Raw genomic sequence first — 18,954 nt, forward strand, 5'->3', positions numbered from 1 at the left:
GTTCAAACACTCAGGTCCAACAAAGATGTCATTAGACGTCGGTCACCTTGGGTTTGACGGTATTCACAGTTAAGTCAGCAGCAAGGGCTTGCAGCGCGGAAAGTTTCTTTGTTTTAAGCTTATTTTGAGAGAGAGAGAGAGCAGCGTGCAAGCCCGTAGGAGCCAGGAAGGAACAGAGAGAGGGGGAGAGAGGATCCCAAGCAGGCTCTGCACTGTCAGCGCATGGCTCGATATCAGGCTTGAACTCACAAACCGTGAGGTGTGACCTGAGCCGGAAGCAAGTTCGACGCTAAACTGAGCCACCCGGGTGCCCCGAAAGGTTTCGACACGGTAGTTCCTGTACCGAGACGTGTTCTTGAGCTGGCGAGTAACCTCATCAGTGGCCAAAGGCGTCCTTCCGTCATCCTGTCCACTCCCAGTGTCCCCTGTCGGTTCTCAGCAACATCGGGTCACTCCCCCATCTCTGTTCTCCCTCCCTCCTTCCCCTACTTGCTTTGTGTCTTGACCTGACTGCTGCAGGTGGAGGGAAGTCCTTCCACTCTGTGGTGTAATCGCAACCGGGTTCACTGGGGGTTTCGGTACTGACCATTACACCCCGTGCCAGGCATGGAGTTGCCCGGCAAGGATTTTTAGATGTAAATACCCTAGACGTTCGAGCCTCCGTGGCATCTCCGATACGACCTCGAGACCGCCCCGCGAGTCCCGTCCATCCGCGTGTAGATCACGTGCCAGCCTGTCTTTCTGTACGCGGGCCGAGTGTGGTAGTAGCTGAGTGATGCTCACAAACGTGCATCTACTGAGCATGTGCCCACGGCTCTGCTCCCTCGTAAACCACTGGTGTCTCTGAGAGATGACGTTGGCCACTCATCGCTTATTCTCAGTTCCAGCGGCCTAGATCGGTGATTTGTTTTCTGCCCTTCGCTAAAGCCAGGAGCCTCGCCTCAGCCGCCCCAAGTGGTACTCCGGCCGCCGCTCGGCCCCCGGTGGTGACGTGGGCATCTCGACAGGGTTGCTGAGCCTCGCCCGGTGCTGGTGCACACCTCCGGGTTCAGGAGCTCAGCTGGGAGAGGCTCCTGCAAAGGGGCAGGGTGGAGGCATGGGTCACAGACGGGCTCTCTACCTGCTCCGCTCCAGGCTTTTGGCAAAGCAGGGCCGGGCTGGTTGCCCTTCATGGGGACATTTTCTGTTTCGGGGAGGTCGGAATGTAAACATTGGGACATTTCAAAATAAAGCTCGTGAGAAATATTGAAGCAGCGATAACCGTGGCTGCGACGTGACTAACGGCCCCGCTTGTCAGAAAGCTGGTGTCCCTCTTCTGTCCCAGGCTCCCAGAGGGAGGTTGCGGCTCTCCCTGTAAACTCCCCTGCCGTCCCACGGTGGCCTGTTTATGCAGGGGCTCTCTCCCACACCTCAGCTAGCTTCCGTGTCAGCATCAGAAGAGCTGGTCTGGAAAGCCGTCAGGTTTCCCGGCAGTTCTGATCATAAGCGGAGCTTCCTTCTGCCAAAGGTTGAGGCTCCTTTGAGTTGAAGTTTGACAGTCAGGGCGCCCTTTCACACGCAGTCTAGGTCACTCCCGCAACGACTGGAAGGAATCTGTGCCTGAGCAAAGCCAACACCCCTTGCTAAGGGTCTGGCTCGGAAGCCAGCCTGGCCGAGAGCCTGGTCTCTGCCCCACCGTGTCCTCCCCGGGTCCCGGGGGGAGCTGGATCTGATCTGCATCTGGCACACCGCCGGGGGCGAGGTTTCCCCTTCCGGACGGGCAGGGCGCTAGCCACCCCACTGCCCGCCCCCTTCCCTCTCCCCGAGCCGTGGGCCTGTCTCCCCGTCATCGCGGTGGCCGGCCTTCCCCCGCGTGAACGCTGAGCTCTGGGCGTTTGTATGTCACATCACCCTTGAGAAAGCCCAAATCTGGGGCTTGTAACGATTTTCAGTTTGCAGAGGCACAGACGAGTTGCTTGCACGAGAGGCCGGGAGCTCCGTCGTCTGCTGGTGCTGGAGCCCTTCCTCGCGGAGCTCTCTCGCGGGCGAGGTGGCCAGAGAGAAGACTGGGCGGCTCGCCGGGGTGGCCAGCCTGGGTGTGGGGAGACCCGAAAGAACTAACGAACCCAGAGCGTCTGACACCATGTGGAGCGGTGCCTCTCTCCAGACCTGGTCAAGGGCGTCGGGTCTGCTGGAGTCAGAGGTCAGGTGTCAGCGGCGCACGCGGCCCCTTGGCTACCCGGGTCCCAGAGACCTGCAGCTCCCCAGGCACCAGACCCCGTCCCTCCTGTGTGCCCTGCTCCTGCAGTCAAGCGAGACTCGGGGCTTTTCGTTACGTAAAACGGTACTTTCGAGATTTTAAGATCACGAATGGCGCGGTTTTCGGGGTTAAGGAAAGCACGTGTGGCAGAGAACGAAGTTTCCACAAGGAGAGGAAAAAGGTCACGGTGCTCTGGATAGGAGGTCAGGGGAAGGTGCTCTCCGGTGATAGACTTCCAGCTTCACTGCTGGGAGGTCAAAGGTGGGAAGGGAGAGGGGTGGGGGTGGGGGAGGTCCACAGAACAGGACAGGGGAGCCCCGAGCCCTCACGGAAGGGCTCCGCAGTGAGGAGAGTATGGGCCGGTCTGCGCAGCCCTGGAGCCCCTTGTCCCCCCTGAGCTGGCCGGCTGCCTCCCCCGCGGTGCAGGGCAGCAGGTCCGTTTTCTCACGTGGGACGTGCCTGGCTTCCACGCGGCTTCTCCTCAGAGCACTTCCAGGGCTGTGCGTGGGTTCTTGTCGCCCCAGAGGCCGGTGGGCTCCAGGTGGCTGTCCTGCTGCTGGAACCCGAGGGAGCCCCCCTCCCGACCCCTGACGCTAACACTCTCGGGACCACTCTTGCTTGCTGTCCTTCCGGGCGCCAGCAGGCCGAAAACAAGCACGGTGGTTAGAAGTCGCTGGTGAAGCTCCCCTGCGGCGGTTGTGGAGGGAATCGGTTGGAGGCTAGAGCTCGTTTGGTGTCCCCGCTTCCGGACACTGAGACCCAGGTGTCGGGTCTGGGCGGCACCTCGGCCGGCGCTGCGGGGCCTTCTGCCACCAGACTCGCGAGGGCTGTGGGCAGCCCCGTCTCCCCGGCTGCAGACCGGCTGACGGTGCACGGCGCCTGCGTTCTGCGTGCTTTTCACTGAGGTCGTGGGGCCGGCCTGGCCCCAGGGAAGCCCGACTGGAAGGCAGTGGGGTGTTTACGGGTCGCAGTGTTACATCTTGTCTCTGAGATGGATCGCTGGAGACCGCGGCGGCTCTTTGGGAAACGACGCACTGGTTTCTGGTCAGCTGTAGGTGTCCACACCTCTCCTTTGTGACCTTGGGGGTCGCCCCGGGGCTCTTGGCCGTGCTCTGGAAGTTGGGAGAGCAGTTCGCCAACAGCCCCCAGGGAGGATCCTCCCCGAGCGCGTTTGAGTTGAGCACGGGGTGCTTTGGACTCGTGAGCTTACGTGAGACCGTGTCCTGTCTCTCCCAGAGGACTACCCCAACGGCACCTGGCTGGGCGACGAGAACAACCCGGAGATGCGGGTGCGCTGTGCCATCATCCCGTCCGACATGCTCCACATCAGCACCAACTGCCGCACCGCCGAGAAGATGGCGCTGACGCTGCTGGACTACCTCTTCCACCGGGAGGTGCAGGCCGTGTCCAACCTCTCGGGCCAGGGCAAGCACGGCAAGAAGCAGCTCGACCCCCCTCACCATCTACGGGATCCGGTGTAAGTGTGGCCTTTCTCTCCGCTCACCTCCGCCGATGCCCGGTCGCGGGAAGGGTCTGGCTGAGGGCGGGTCGTGTAAGGTAGCATCTCGGGGCCGAGTCTGGACCCACGCTGTTGGCTCGAGAGGATGCTGGCCTCGGCACTAGTCTTAGAGCCGGGAGAGGAACTTCCGGGTGGAGTGTGTCCTTTAGTGAACATCGCCGGTGCCTGCCCGTGGGAAGACCCTGGCCTCGCTGGTCCTCAGGCCGTTCCGAGGCCTGGAGAGGAGCAGAGCCAGAGCCTTCCCCCTCCTCTGCTGACCGCGGCCTTTCCCTGGCTTCCCCCTGGCGTGAGCAGGGTGCCGTCTCCCTCCTTCCTTTCCAAGAGGGCTGTTGATGGGCTCACCTCCCGACCGTAGCCGGCGGAGCTCATGGTGCTGGTCCTGATATCCTCACGGCCTGTGTGGTGCGCCTCCTCTTTGAAGAGGGCCCCGTGCTCAAGTCAGTGATCCCTGTGTACCATTGGTGACATTTAAGGGGTGCAAGTGACCCCGCGGGTGGCCCATATCCTTATCGGCAGCACCCGCTTGCCTCTCACCCCTGGGCTCGTCCGATCCACAGGGCCCGCCCGACTCCGGGACGCGTCGACGTGGCTTATGATACAGACACAAAATGAAGCAGAAAGACACGAGACGCGAGACTTCTCACAGAAAGGCTGGGTAGCCGCGTGGGAGACCCAGGTTCTGGAGGGCCACTGTGCTTGAATGTGAGGTTTAACTCTCATCTAGCAAAGGGCGGGGAAGTGAGTGAGTTATACCTGGAACTCACTATCTCAGACCAGGGAAGGGTGCTGTCCCACCAGGAAGGAGTCGTTTTTGTCACAGGAAACTCTCTGATGTCGATCCATGAACCTTCTGTTGAGGACAGAGAGAAACGGAAAGACTTTTTCCGTAGTTCTAAAAATAGCAGGTATGTTTTTACCTGTTCTCTTGTACTTTAGATTAAAACTGAGCATTTTCTCCTGACTGTAGATCTTCCTGGCAGTCGCTAAGAGACAGAACCCAGGTCCCTCTTACGCTACAGCGGCTCGTCGCCATGGTGTCCCCATTTGTTGGCCCTCCACTTTCTGCCTCTCCTGTCTGACCCGCTAGGGGTGTCTGTCACGGATCCTGAGAACCCTCCCTGGTACTCTTCTGAGAGGCCGTTCACGTAACCAGCCGACGTCAGCCCCCGAGGTGGGGCAAGAGCGGTTCACGGTCGGCGGCGGAATCTTCCTGAGGGCCGGGCTCTGTGGGCCGCGGGGTGTCTTGGAACCGCTCCGCCCTGGAAGTGGCCACTGACAAACAAGTAGGCCCGGCTGTGTTCCAACAAAACGTTATTTTTCAACAGCAGGCGGCGGGCTGCCGCCGTCCGCCAGCCCCCGATCTGGAGCGTGATGCCAGCTGGGACCCTCCGGTGTGCCTGCGCCACTCTGGTCTCTGGGCACGTGGTGTGTGTGCAGCCCGAGGACTCGTGCTGGCGTGTCGACAGGCCGCCGTGGGGTGGTGTGTGACCCATAGTGCCCTGTGTGGCGGGTTTGTGAGGGTGAGGGAGCCGTGGTCCCCGATTCCCGATGGCTCTGCGGGCCGTCAGGTGTTTGTAAATAGCCACGGCCCTGACAGTGTGTCAGGGGCTTGGAAGGGGAGCCCTGATGGAGAGGCTCCGTCTGTGGCCTGGACCGGGCCCGGGGCTGCGTGGGCACAGTGGTCTCCGAGTGGGAGGCTGCTCTTCCCATGGGGAGTCGACAGGCCTCCTAGGACCGGAGGCTGGAGGGTGGTTGCCTCTCATTTGGAGACGCGCCTTGGAGCATCAGTCCAAGGAGTACTGGCGGCCTGTGTGCGGGCCGTGACGTGCAGGTTATTAGGCAGAGGTTTGGAGAAGGTTCCCTGGAGGTGGTGGGGAAACTGGGGGGGTGGTGGGGAAAACGGGGGGGGGGGGGGGCCAGAGCAGAAGCACGTGGCGGTGGGGCCAGTGTGCTGGTGCCCAGGGAGACTGGGGGGGGGGGGGGTTGCGTGCTGCATCAACCAGACAGGCTGGTTCTGTTCCTGTGTGTGGGAGCTGGGCTCTCCCATGAGCCCTCCGCCATCCGGGAAACCGAGCTGTCTTCCTGGGGCATCAGGAGGCGTGAGATGCTGGCATGTGCCGCGCAGTAGGGGCTCAGCGCGGGAGCTGTCTGTTTCCCCCGGCCTCGCAGGTTCAGGGCACGTCCCCTGGGAGGTTGGGGCGTCCCCTGCGCTCACCAGCTGTGGTACTGCATGCGCCCATGCCAGCCGGGCGAGCCGAGCCCCCCCGGAAGGTAGCGCAGCCCCAGACGGCCTCTCCTTGTGAGCTCCTGGGGGATGGAAATGTGCCCGCATCCGCGCCTGGCATCCGCGCCTGTGGTGCCCGGTACCGCGGAGACACGCGGTAGTGCGGGTTGTGAAACTGCTCTGGGGAGGGGGGGGGGGGCGCCTAGCAGGGTGACCTTCAGGGAGACTGAAGAAGGACGGTGTCGTAGCGGGGCTGTGTTGAGAGACTAACACGGGGGTACGGCCCAGGTTGCAGCAGTGGAAGCAGAGGGGGGCAGACAGACTCCGGGAATTCTGGAGACACGAGCAAGGCTTGGCTGAACCGAGACCCAGGAGGTCAGATCGCCCGATTTCTCTGCAGCAGAGGACCGACTGACCGTCAGAAACTTCTGAGTTGCCAGCACAGTGGTTGTATTTGCTTCGAAGCCAGGTGGTGGGGGCCTGTGAGTGTTTCGGCGGGAGACCGGCCCGCCCGCGTGTTCCCGTGGGGGCCCGAGGAAGAGTTCTGGGGTGCCGGGCTGTCCGGGGGCCGGCGGAGCGCCACCACAGACAGCTGCTTTGTGCGAGCAGCCACACTTGGCCTGTTTCTTTCCCAGGCTGGGGCGGCCTGCGGGTGTCGGTGAAGTGGGAGGGGTCCCTGACCCCGACTACGTGTGTTCGCTGTTTTTTCACGTGTGATTTGCAGAGAATGAAGGAGTGGCTTTTCAAAAGGAAAACAGTCCCCTGCGCTCAGTTGTGAGAGACCGTCCCCAGGGAGCCTTCCTGGAGCCGCGGGGCCTGCCCTCACCGACTCCCTCCCTCTGACGAGGCCTGTTGAGAGAGCAGGCGAGGAGTCGCCTGGAACTAGGCTGGAACTGGCCATCTAACCGTCGCTCTGAGCTTGTGGCCCCCATCCACCACGTGCAGCCTGCGTTCTCAGCTTCCCAGCCAGAGGAGCAAGCGGGGCGCGGGCTCGGGGCCCGGAGCCCTGCAGACCCTGGGGCCGGCTGCACCTTTGCTGTGGGCGGGCAGGCGGGATGTGGCCCTTGTGAGAGCCCGGCTCCGTCACGCGTGCCCGGAGCAGGTGACGGTGGACGTCCTCCTTTGGAAGAGGGGTGTCGGGGGCCTGGGCGGAGCTCGAGGAGTGGCTGGGTGGGAGGGTGGGTGCCTAGTCCCATCGCACACCCACCTGCCTGCCGGCTCCTCCCATCGCGAAGCCTGGGCTTTCCCCTCGGCCCCTAGTGGCCGGGGCACAGTCCTGGGCTGAAGGGGCACAGGCGGGTTGGGTTTGAGTCAGGACTCCGGAGGGTTGACCGCATGGCTTTGGGCCAGTCCCACGTGCCCCGTCACGTGTACTCGGACAGCAGCCCGCAAGGGGGCGGGGGCACCATCTACACACACTAGGCCCCTGTTGTCGTCGTCTCCCCGCAGCCCGTCCTGGACTTCCCGTGAGAAGCTGTTCACCGGGCGAGGGGCCCTCTCAGTGGGAACCTTTAGATGGGATTTTGAGGTGTTAAAAGTAGTTGTTGATTTTTTCTGACTTTGGGCCGGTTCAGATTGTCGCACAAGAACCAGAACACAACAGGTGAAGCAGTGGATCGGACTGCTGAGGGCCGAGTGGCGAGAGTGGCGAGAGTGGCTTTGTCGCGCCCGCCTCTGTTTTCAGCTTCCTGCGGACCCGGGAGCCTCGCTCACAGCTTCCAGAACGCGACAGCTGCCGCCGCCAAGTGCAGTCATCACGGGGAGGATTCTCATCTAAATTTCCCCTTCTTGTTTGTCAACAGAAGTAGTTTTCTCCCTTTCCTTTCTCTGGGGAAAAGGAATTCTGAAACATCCGTGGGCCGTGTGTCTGAGAACTGCCTTTCTAACGAGGGAACGTGCGTTTTCGGGAGGGAAGCGGTGCCTAAAATACTCCCTGAGAAATACACGCTTTGCAGGGTGCAGCTTGAGGGCTCCCACGGATGGGAGGGCTTCCTCAGACTCGGGTAAGCTAGCCGTATAGGTCGCGTGCCGGGTGTACAAGCAGCGCGTTACCACAGACCCTGGTAACGTCTGGAACGTTTTCGGGCGGGGCTCTCAGCTGAGAACGCCAGCCGTTGCCTTCTCCCCCTCCATTTGCAAATACGGCTTTCGTTCTTACGGTTCATCCCGGCGAACCGGCGAGCCTCTCCTGGACTGTAACGTGGAGCAAGTCGCGCGCCCGCGTGAGCTGCTGGAAACGCGACGAAAGCACCCGTCGGGTGGACAGTCGCAGACCTCTGGAGGTATCGCGAAGCCTGCCGGTGTGGAGGTGAGGTCCCGTGGGGCCCCCGAGCCCTCGGGAGGGGGTCTCAGCTCCACTTGGCGCATGCCAGAGCCCTGTGTTCACAGAGGATGGCGGCCCCCCGGTCCGTCCCAGCAGCTGCGCCCGTAGAGGGCGGTGTTTCGTGACCGCGCGCGCCGTGACGCAGAAGCTGGTTGGCGCCCACCTGCGCGAGCTGAGGTCCCCTGGTGCGCTCGGGGTGTCCCGGGGCGGCGTCACAGAGTCACAGGGCACCGCGCGCTGGGGGCTCAGAGCAGCAGGGAGTCGCCCTTCTCTCCGCCCCGGAGGCCGTAAGCCTGCGATTCTGGAGCCGGCTGGCAGCGTGTGACAGCACGGCTCCTGTCACTGCTCGTGTCCTCCCTGCGGACGTGCTCCTCTCCTCTCCTTGTCCGGACACCAGTCCCGTGGGATCCCAGCACACCTGCGCCGGCCTTCTTTCCAAGGGAGGTCACGTTCTGAGGTTCTGGGAAGGACGTGGATTTCGGAGGACGCTTCACGGGGCACAGGGCTCGGGTTCTCCGGAGCTTGATACTCGAACGCGGTGCCTTACGCGGCTTCTGTGGGGGTGCCCAGCACTTGTGTTTGGTAGCGCCGAGGCGCCAGAGGGAGTGCGGAGGGGGGCAGGTTTGGTGAGCACAGGTGAGAAGGTGAACAGTCGGGGCCCTGGCTCACAGGTCGCCCGGACACAGGGCCTTGGGGAGGGCCTCAGCCTCCCTTTCCTGCTTCTCCTCAGTCGGGGCCATCACTGCCTGGGGAGCGGGGCTCACCCGGCTCTGCGGCCTGGACACTGGACAACACACGGTCTGTGGGGAGGCGCGGTGACCGGTCCTCCTCACTCGGGGGCTAAAGATTTCTGTTGTTTTTCTAGGTCAGTCGCTGTCAAGTCAAGACCAATTCTAAGAAATAAACTTCTGGCACGCAGTCTTCTGTTCTTTCCCCTTGAACTTGAGGTTATGTGAGCAGTGATAGTGGTTTTCATTCCTCTGTGGCTGATGAGCCCCATGCCACCCACCGAGGACGTGAGATCGCCAGCTCTGTTTCTTTTTCCCACAGTGCGTCTCAGCTCTATGTGGGGCTCGTTGTTGGAGAGCTGGAGTGTGGTTTCATGATTTGAACCACCAGTGTCGGGATGGGCGTTCCGGGATGTGGGAAGGCGCTTAATGGTGACGGAGCTTCAGCTCTTTGGGAGGGAGGGGGTGAGCAGACAGCTTGCCGGGGAAGCAGCAGAAGCAGGCTCAGAGGGACCGTATTTTGGGGGGCGGCTGAGAGGGTTTGCCTGCTGAGCACTCTCCCCCAAGACAGTGAGGGGACAAGTGGCTTGTCTTCCGGAGGAGATGAAGCCCCACAGCTGCCTGGGGACCCCATGTGCTGGGGAAGGCACCGGAAGCTGCCTGGAGGTGGCCACGTCTCCTGCACAGGGTCGCTGCTCACTTTTGTCCGAGGTCTCCTGTGTGTCCGTGGGTGGGGCCTCGGGTGCTGTGTAAGGCAGGGAGGTGCTCCTGGGGGTTATGTGGCCATTTCTCCTCCACCCGGCTGGGTGCCGGGAGGCCTGGATGTTAGCCTCTCACTCCCGACAGTTCTACAGGCTCCGAAGCTAGCTTGTTGACTGTCTAATTTTGTGCGTTTTTCTTGTGACCATCACACGGGAAAGGTGTTTATTTGTGGGGGTGTGGGGAGAGAGAGAGAGAGAGAAAGCCCCCACTAGGGAGGGTCAGAGAGAGGGTGAGAGAGAATCCCAAGCAGGTTCCAAACTGTCAGCACAGAGCCCAGCGTGGGGCTCGGTGTCACAAACTGTGAGATCGTGACCTGAGCCGAAACCAGGAGTTGACGCTTAACCACCTGACGCACCCAGGCGCCTCTCAGAGTAACCTCTTTGTCACTCATCATGAGACGTCTCTTCCGCCGTGCGTTCGTTAAGCTGCGGTGCTCCGTGCTGTCCGAAAAGACAGGTGCGCTTTCGGGAAAGTCGGAGAAAGCCGCATTTCCAGGCAGCACAGAGCGGTCTGAGGCTGCACCCCGACACCTCCGCAGGCCCCCTCGGGGCAGAGCCGAAGCCTGCGTGTGGGCACCTTGGGGCGCACCTTCCCCCTGCGCCCGGTGCTCTCCGCGGGGGGGCCGGCTGCGCTGCTGACCCGACGGCGTTGCTGGCGGCCGCGGGCTGGGTGCTGCCGGACGTGCTGTTGGCAGGAATACGCAGCGAGGTCTCCGGACAATTTAAAAACGGCTGCTGTGTAACTGTACAGACGTATGCTTTTTCTTCAAAGGGTGTAAGCCAGGCTTTGAACTGGTAAATTGGTTTTTACAAAGTGGAACCTAAATGTTAATGTCACACATTCGTGTGTGTCGTGTACGTTCGTGTCTGTTACCAAGTATTTAAAATTTCAGGCGACGTCATTAGTTCCTAGCAGCATTCGGGAGGCTTCTCCCTGCCTGTGCCGGTGTGGGGACAGGAGGGTGGGGTTTATTTAGGTCCTCTTACCGAAGGGCGTCCCGGGAAGGGCGTTCTGACGGCGCTGGGTTGCCGTTTCCCCTCTCTCGGCACCGCTGTCCTCGGCTCTGCCGTGACATCAAAGTTGGTAACCAGCCCAGAACGTTCCGAGTCGATCCCTTGGACTTAAAGCCATCGTGGGGCACGTGGCAACCACTCAGTAAATATTGATCGATGATTTGTGGCTATTTTAGAGGGGACCTGGAAATCAGCAAGCAAGGAGTTGGGCCTCATTTGTGTATTTCCTTCTGTGCACGAGGCTTGCAAAATGCAGCTGGAAGTTCCTTGCATTATTTTCCTTTTGGATCCTGTAAATCCTGTGTCTCCTCAATCCAAGGCCTTTTCATCTAGATGACGGAAATTTTGGTTGTCGCATTTAGAGTCGGAGGTCGTAAGCACATGCTCGTGAAATCAAGACGCATCTTTCCGAGAGAAAAGAAACTTGATACTTCTGTGAATTTAGGAAAACGAGCACTCCCTTTGTTGCGATTGTCTCGGCAGGAGGAGGTCTTAGGGATCAGGCGGCCGTCACGCTCTCCGCGGACAGTGTAAACGCGGCCTTCCTAGCAGTCAAAACAGGAAGTTTTTCAGCTCCGTCTTTTTATTATGAAAGTTTTGAATTTCATCCGCGTGTTTTCCTGTGAGTCGGCGAAGTTCCGCGAGCCGCTCGAGTAGAGGTCATCCAGTCGAAGAGCGTTTCTTGTGGTTCCCATGGTGGTGACTGACTTCCTGTTGTCTCGGCAGAGAAGAGGCCAAGTGTCCAGTGAAGGTCTCTGTTGGCCCCCTGCGCCTCAGTGGCCTGCCTGATCCCCCGTTGCCTCGTGGGGGAGGGAGGACTCCGGTGCCGTTCAGTCACGTTCTGAGAGCGCTCTGTGGTGTAAGTGGTTGACGAGTGTGGGCGTCAGTAAGATGCGCCGCCGGGCCCAGAGGGACCAGGGCAAGGCCGCAGGTGCCTCGGGGAGCGGGGGAGGGCATGCCATTCCGCGGGGCTGCGGGCTCTCGGGAATGAAGAATGATGTGCCCGCGGGGCGTTTTCATCCTGACCCGGCGCAGAGGGAGGGCACAGCGAGTCACAGAAGCCGGCCTCGGCCTCGGGCAGCGACGGAAGAGTGTCTTCGGGTGGATCGTGACCGCATTTAGCCCACCAGGGCCGGGGCATCTGCCGTGAGCCCGGGCGGTCTGGGCTCTCGGCACAGCACACACCGTAAATGTGTCCGTCCTCTAGGTGTCAGCCGGACAGGGTGCGGGTGGGAGGGACTCCGGGTCCAACCGGCTGGTTCCGGGCAGGGCTGCTGAGGTCGAGTCTGAGCCGAGATCGGGGGGGGGGGGGGAGGGGGACGGCCGCAGGCCCGGAGGCACGGGCGGAGGGGAGCTGGTGCTTGCGGACGCAGCTCCAGTGGCGTCGTGGGCTTCGGTTTTAACCTCGACCTTCAGGCCCCTGAGTGCCGTGTGTGGAGTGTGAGTGGACGTGGTTGAGCGCGGGCGTGCTGGAGGCCCGTGGGGCCCGGCACCCAGCCGGCCGCCTCGTGGACCGGTCAGCGCGTGAATGTGTGACGTCACGGGTCCCTGCTGGTGAGGCTCTCGGCCCCCGGCCACGTGTCGCCGTCCCGTGTCCGTGTGGCTCGCACACGGCCGGGACGTGAGGAGTGGCCTTCGTCTCGCCGTCCTTTAACACGGGGTGTGTGCTTTCAGGTCACCTTTTCTATAAATTTGGGATCACGGAGTCTGACTGGTATCGAATCAAACAGAGCATCGACTCCAAATGTCGGACAGCCTGGCGGCGAAAACAGCGAGGCCAGAGCCTGGCCGTCAAGAGCTTCTCGAGGAGAACGCCGTCCTCGTCTTCGTACGGCGCTTCAGGTACGCTCCGTTCGGAGTCCCGAGTGCCGCGCCCTGGGGGGCTCGGGGGGGAGCGGGCCAGCGCCACCCACGGCACCCCTCAGCGCGGCGACGGGGAGCCCGGCTCCGTGCGCGCCCTGCAGGTGAGTTATCTCGGGACCGCCGTGGGTGCTGCGTGGGGTTCCCTGAGCGGCAGGACGGGGCCGGGTCTGGCGGCGAGCGCCGTGTCCTGTCCTCCCTCCGCCAGATTACTGAGCGCGCCGCTGGCTTCTTGTCCTTGCTGGTGTCTGCGTGGGGGGCGCGGACGAGGCGGGGGTCAGCCCGGGTCGTCGTGCTCATCGCTGCCGCTCTGAGTTAGACTTCCCCAAAAGAGCAAGGGGACATTCCAGATTTTCCCTTCGGGCATCGTTGGAGGACTGGCTTTTCCGAAGCAGAAGGTTCACCAGGAACGCCACTGTGACTTCGGTGTTGCTTTTTTTAAAGCTTTTTAAAAAAATCTCCACAACGTCTCGCTTGGCCTCGGCTCGTAGAACCGGAGCCCCGATCGGGGCCGGGGTCAGGACCCCAGGGCAGCGTGGGCAGGGTCAGCCGGATTCTCGTTCCGCGGCACTGTGGCGACAGACCCGGTGGCCCGGCATCCTTGCGGGGTCTTGCCTTTCTGAAGCAGACCTCGGGATGTGGCTTCCCTCTCGTCTCGGTAGCGACTTGCGCGCAATCCCTGACGACGAGGGGCGGCCACACACGTCGTGCCCCCAAGCCGTGGTTCTCTGAGCGGCAGTATCGAGGGACCTTCCAGCCAGGGATCTAGGCCCTTCTCTCACAACGAGGAATCCTGCTTGGGGAACTGAGGGAGGTAGCGACCGTACGATGTGCTGAAGCGGTGGCCCCCTGAAGAGGTCGCCCGCCTTCGTGGGTCTCCGGCAGGCGGGCGTGGACACCATACACTCAGGGAGGTAGGTTTCAGGCGGGCCCGGGATCGGCCGCCCTCTCCCTGGGGTCCGAGGGGCTAGCACGGAGCTGGCCCGTGGCTAGCGCTCAGTGTCTGTCCCGAAGGAGCGAGGAGGAAGGGCAAGATGAGGCTTTCTGTGTGGAGACGGCGCGGCCCCGTTTCAGGACCCCCGGGCAGCGGCCCGGAGCCGCGAGTTTCTGACAGGCAGCGGGGGTGCCCTCGGGCCGGCCGGCACCATGTTTGAGGGTGGAAGGTGTCGAGTCCGGTGAGTGGCCGGGCGGGTGTGCTGGGGGACCCCGACTCTGCTTCCGACCCCCCGATCGGAGACTCGGGGGTCTTAGCCTCCTGCTCAGGTGTGATTCCTGCTGTGTGGTGGTGGCGTTCCGGCTTGTTTCATGCTTACTTAGGATTTTTCATCTCCCTTCCAGTCAGTAGTGTTCCTTTCAACTAAATGATAGTGGTTCTGTTTACCGGGACAGGAGTTTCTTCGATTGTTTCTTTGTTTACTAAGCCTGTCAGCATTTCTTCTAAGATGCTTTGGGTTTGAGTAACTCTCGGGCGTTGGCGGCTTCTCGTGGGCGGTGAGTGGCCGCCGTGCGAGCTTGTCTTTACTTCCCGAGTGCCCTGGGCGGGCTTGGCACGCGGGGCGTGAGCCCAGCGTCTCAGGACGCCCTGTCTGGAATAGACGGTGTCTGGGAAACCCCGGCCGCCCGCCGACACCGGTGGCTTTGGAAGAACAACAGTAGCCCCTCGCGTGGCCTGGGCGGCGGCTCCTCTCTCGGGAGCGCAGCACACTGGCACGGGGAGGGGGCAGGGCTGCCCTCGTCTTGCCCTTCCCGGAAGCGGGTGTCGTTCCCGTTCCCGCGTGAGAAGGCTGCTGCCAGCCCCCGGTGGTGCGCAGGGAGGAGGAGGAGGAGGAGGAGGAGGAGGAGGAGGAGGAGGAGGTGGAGGTGGTGGAGGTGGTGCTCTTAACAAGTCTCGGGAGGGAGACGAGCACGCACGGTTCCTTTCCCGAGGCCCGCGCGCCTGGGGTGGGTCGAGGAGGCGCCCTGAGCCGCTGTAGCCCGTCCCCGGCTCCTGCTCGCGCCCCGCGGCCGGCCCTTCCCGTGCGGCCCGCCGGCGGCCAGAGCTGCCTGCCGCGCGCCTGGAATCGAATTCTCGAGAGAGACCCAGAGCGTGTTTTTCTCTTAACGCGCTTTTAAAAACGTCCGTTGCTTTGGAAGTTCCTGTTGATGTAATTGTTTGCCATTTTATTGTACTGCATGCTCGACTAAAATTAGAGAAAACCAAGTCGGTGATTAGCTAACGGGACTCTGGCAGGTTCTCCTTGCTCTGTTTGTACGCTCTCAGCTTCACAAAGCAGATCTGAGACTGAAGGCTATTCTGGTGACAGAAATCATCCGGGAAAATGCAGTTAAGCCAGGATTCCTGACTTAATTCGGAATTGGTAGTCATTCCAGCAGGGTTTGTCTTACTTATTTTGGAATTACCAGATAAAAAAGGAATTTCCAAATAAATACTATTAAAGGAAATTCTGAGCCGAGGCTAGTTTATTTAAAGGTGAATCAGTACTGCCCATTTGAACACAAACCATACGCTCCCTAGTGTCAGTGAATTCATAAAACACCAATTTATTAAAACATTTGTCTTGTACCGTCCCACCTGGCAACACCGTGGAAATTTTTGTAAGTGCTTAAGTTAAAGGTGGCTGCATTTCACGGTTTAACCTGCAGCCCGGCGCGCTCCCTGCGGGCCTCATCAGTGAGTTGAAGGCCTCAGGAGGGTGTCTGCGCAGCGCCCAATATTTTAGAGCTGCACAGAACCAGCTCGTAACAGTCCACTGCCTGCCCATCTGTGGGTGCAGCGGTCTCTCCTCTGGACAAAGAGGGGAGCGGGGGTGTGGGGGCTCTTGGAGCGGCCTGCCTTTCTGTTGCACACTCTTTCCTTTGTATAATTATAGGGAGCTGTTGATTAATTGGCAGATTCAAGAATTTGAGTCTTAGGTTTGAAAAGCATTTACTTGCTACCCATATGTCCTGTTTTCTGCAGTTACTTTAGAACCTTGGGGTTCTAATTCTTCTTGGATCTCTGAACCCGTTGAGAACTGGCACGATCAGCTGATGTTTATTGACACTAGAGCAGGAATTATTTGAGCATCTATTTAGTTAAGTAGTTACGACTAACCTGCAGAGTGGACTCTAAGTGTTTTGGTCACGTACCCTCTTTAAGAGGTTGGAAAGTGTATATTCCTCCCTACGTATTTTTAAGTCGACATTTTAAAACGTTGACACCTGAAGCTTTTCATTATACTTTGAAATCATTGAGAAGGATGTAATTTCTGACATAACGCAAGTATTAACATTTTAACACCGTTATGTTAGTTTTTAAAATGTATGCAGCGAGGGGCGCCTGGGTGGGTCAGTCGGTTGAGTGTCTGACTTCGTGTCAGGTCATGATCTCATGGTTCAGTTCATGGGGTTGAGGCCTGCATGGGGCTCTGTGCTGACAGCTCAGAGCCTGGAGCCTGCTTGGGGTTCTGTGTCTCCCTCTCTCTCTGCCCCTCCCCCACTCATGCTCTCGTTCTCTCTCTCTCAAAAATAAACATTAAAAAAATATTAAAATGTTATGAAGTGGAATGTATATACTGTGTCAATTTAATGCCCATGGAATAGAAGAAAAATATACTCATCTTTCATCTTTCTTTTTTCTCCTTTGTGTTAACAGTCCACATCTCGCTGAGTCTCATCCTGTTGTGTTTACGTTTTCTTACTGTCCGTCCACCATAATTCTCTGCGGAAAAATTGTATGCACAAAATCAAAACGTTTTTTCTGAGCCTTTAATTTTTTGAGCGTTTGAGAATCTTCTATTGAGGTATCATTACAACTAAAATTAATACACAACATGTCAACACAAAGGTCTCGTTTGGGATTAAACAAAGGAAGTGAAGGTTTATTGGAAATGCATCTTTAAACAAGAGCATGGAGAGTTTTTTCCATAGTGGGCTTAATTGTCCGTGAACAAATACCGATCACGTACTGGTGAGAAGCAGGGTGTAACCCCAGCTTTGTGCTTCTGTTTCACTTCTGCTGACGAATCCTGAGCAACTCGTTTAAACAAGCAGATGAGACTCCTCTGTCAGAATAGTCCTTCCCCGGACTCCTGTCCCCCGGTCAGAAACCCCGGTCCCCAGCACTGACAACTCATGACTCTACAGGATGCCGTGGCCCCTTCACTGGGACCTGCCCACTGCTGTCCGGGAAGGAGGGGTTTCCTTTCCTCTTTGGGGGAAGGTGGTGCTGGGGGGGGAGGGAAGCCCAGAGGCGTGCCCACGGCTGGCCTGTCCCCCGCTGGTTGCTGAGGCCCCCTGTGCTTCCCTGCAGAGACCGTGATGAGCACGCCGCCCCCCGCCAGCGAGATGCCGCAGCCTCCGCCACAGGCCCTGCACTACGCCCTGGCCAACGCCCAGCAGGTCCAGATCCACCAGATCGGAGAGGACGGACAGGTCCAAGTAGTATGTGCCCTTCTCGCTGGTCTGCCTCCACCGGGGCCAGGGCAGGCAGGGTGGGGGCGTGGCCGGTGGGGAGGGCGGGCCCCGGCTTCCCCTGCGTTTCCTGCCGTGGTAGCTTGGGGTGAGGTCAGAGCGCCAGTCTAAAGAAGTGGTTCGGGGTGTCGGCTCTGCATCTCATAAATGAGGGCGGTTCCCGAGGGGGTGTGTCCTTGTCGGTGTCCCCTCGTGGCTCCCCTGCGCGTGCTGCCCCCGTGGCCGCCGTCGGCTCTGGGGGTCAGGCCATTGGACCATCCCTGCCCTTACCTGTCATCCTGGGAGGCGCTGCCGATGCATCATAGATAGTCTTCTCAGTTCGGAAACAGGGGCACCCTTTTCCTGAGGGAGGAAAATTTCCTCCTGGGGTCAGTGGAAAGAGCTAGTGAGTGGCCTCAGGATCGCATAGCACTTCCTTTGGATGCCTGGCTGTATCTTAGACTCGTGTGGGCAGTTGGCTTAGCAGTGAGCCACACCCCTGCCTCAGCCCTCCTTGTGCGGTCTGGCCCAGGTAGAAGTTCCTCCAGACTCATGCTGGCCCCTACGGCCGGGGAGAGCAGGAGGGCGGGAGCGTCACCAGGGAGCGGGACGTTTTCATGTCCCCGGGGTCCTGTTGGCCGTCCAGTCACATCCAGCTGCGTGACCAGGCTTTCTCCTGGAAAGCTCAGGGTGGCCTCAGTGTGACGTTGCACTCAGCATGCTGCCTGGAAAAGGGCCGGCTTCCGGAAAGTGTTAATGAGCGTTTTTGTGTGTGTTGGGGGGGGGGGGGGGTTCTTCATCTTGCAGATGAGATAGATAGCAGTTATAGATGGTGAATAGAAATAGTGAATTCTTTGTTTAGGTGACAATCACAAAGGCGGTTAATTCTTATCTTTGTAGTAAGAAGGTTCTTGAAAGAACTCCAGAATAACTTCAAAACAGTTTACACACAGTAAAATGAAAGCAAGAGAAAATCCTGCAGTGGTGTTGAGCCATGTTGGCATTTATGGGAATCGTTTATCTGCCTGTGTCTACAAACCTAAGTGGCTCAGTCAGTTAAGCGTCTGACTTTGGCTCTGATCCTGCGGTTTGTGGGTTTGAGGCCCACATCAGTCTCTACGCTGACAGCTCAGAGCCCCGAGCTGCTTTGGATTCTGTGTCTCCCCCTGTCTGTGCCCCTCCCCTGCTCATGCTCTGTCTGTCTCAAAAATAAACAAACATTAAAAAAAAAAAAAAAAAAAGTTAGTCTAATTTTGTGGGAAACTTCTGTTTCCCTTCTTTTCCAAATGACCCTCACATTCTTAACTTTGCCTGTTGGGTAGCAGTTAAAGACTTGACAGATTTCTCCAGGCCCCATTAAGAGTTAGCCATAAAACGTTCTGTACGTGTCACATTCTGACAGTTTAAATTCAGGAGGCTATTTGATAAGCTTATACTCTGCGTATATCGTACTATTCAGGATTTAGTTGTCCTGGGTTGCCCGCAGGGAACCGAAAACAAAAGTTCCAGAAAGCGCGTCTTGCTTGCTGTGGCTTTGATTTCCTTCTGATGCTCCTTGGTGTGTTCTCTTGTTGTGGATCCCACAGGGCCACCTCCACATCGCACAGGTGCCACAGGGCGAGCAGGTGCAGATCACGCAAGACAGCGAGGTGAGTGGCGGCCCTCAGAGCTGCCCGGGGCCCACCCAGGGCCCACGGGCTCCTTCCATGGCGGGAGATGGGTGGGGGTCCCCGGATGACACGCACGTGCAGCCGTGGCCACCTGACTCCTGCTTCCTTAGGAGGCGATTGTGCTGGAGGGGAGGGACCGTGGGGAGAGGGTCTCGGGATGTGTCAGGAGGGAGGTGCTTTCACCT

General features: G+C 59.4%; 1 protein-coding gene across 1 annotated transcript in view; it reads left to right on the top strand.

Annotated features, from left to right (window-relative positions):
* BANP (BTG3 associated nuclear protein) overlaps positions 1-18,954 on the top strand; it is a 111,965-nt gene that overhangs the window by 63,247 nt on the left and 29,764 nt on the right. The window contains 5 exon segments of the mRNA XM_019412959.2: positions 3,476-3,690; positions 3,692-3,716; positions 12,483-12,650; positions 16,960-17,090; positions 18,677-18,748. Of these exon segments, the coding sequence (XP_019268504.1) occupies positions 3,476-3,690; positions 3,692-3,716; positions 12,483-12,650; positions 16,960-17,090; positions 18,677-18,748 (611 nt within the window).

Source organism: Panthera pardus, unplaced genomic scaffold (genome assembly GCF_024362965.1).
Source record: "Panthera pardus isolate Hobbes unplaced genomic scaffold, ASM2436296v1 HiC_scaffold_19, whole genome shotgun sequence".
Lineage (NCBI taxonomy): Eukaryota > Metazoa > Chordata > Mammalia > Carnivora > Felidae > Panthera > Panthera pardus.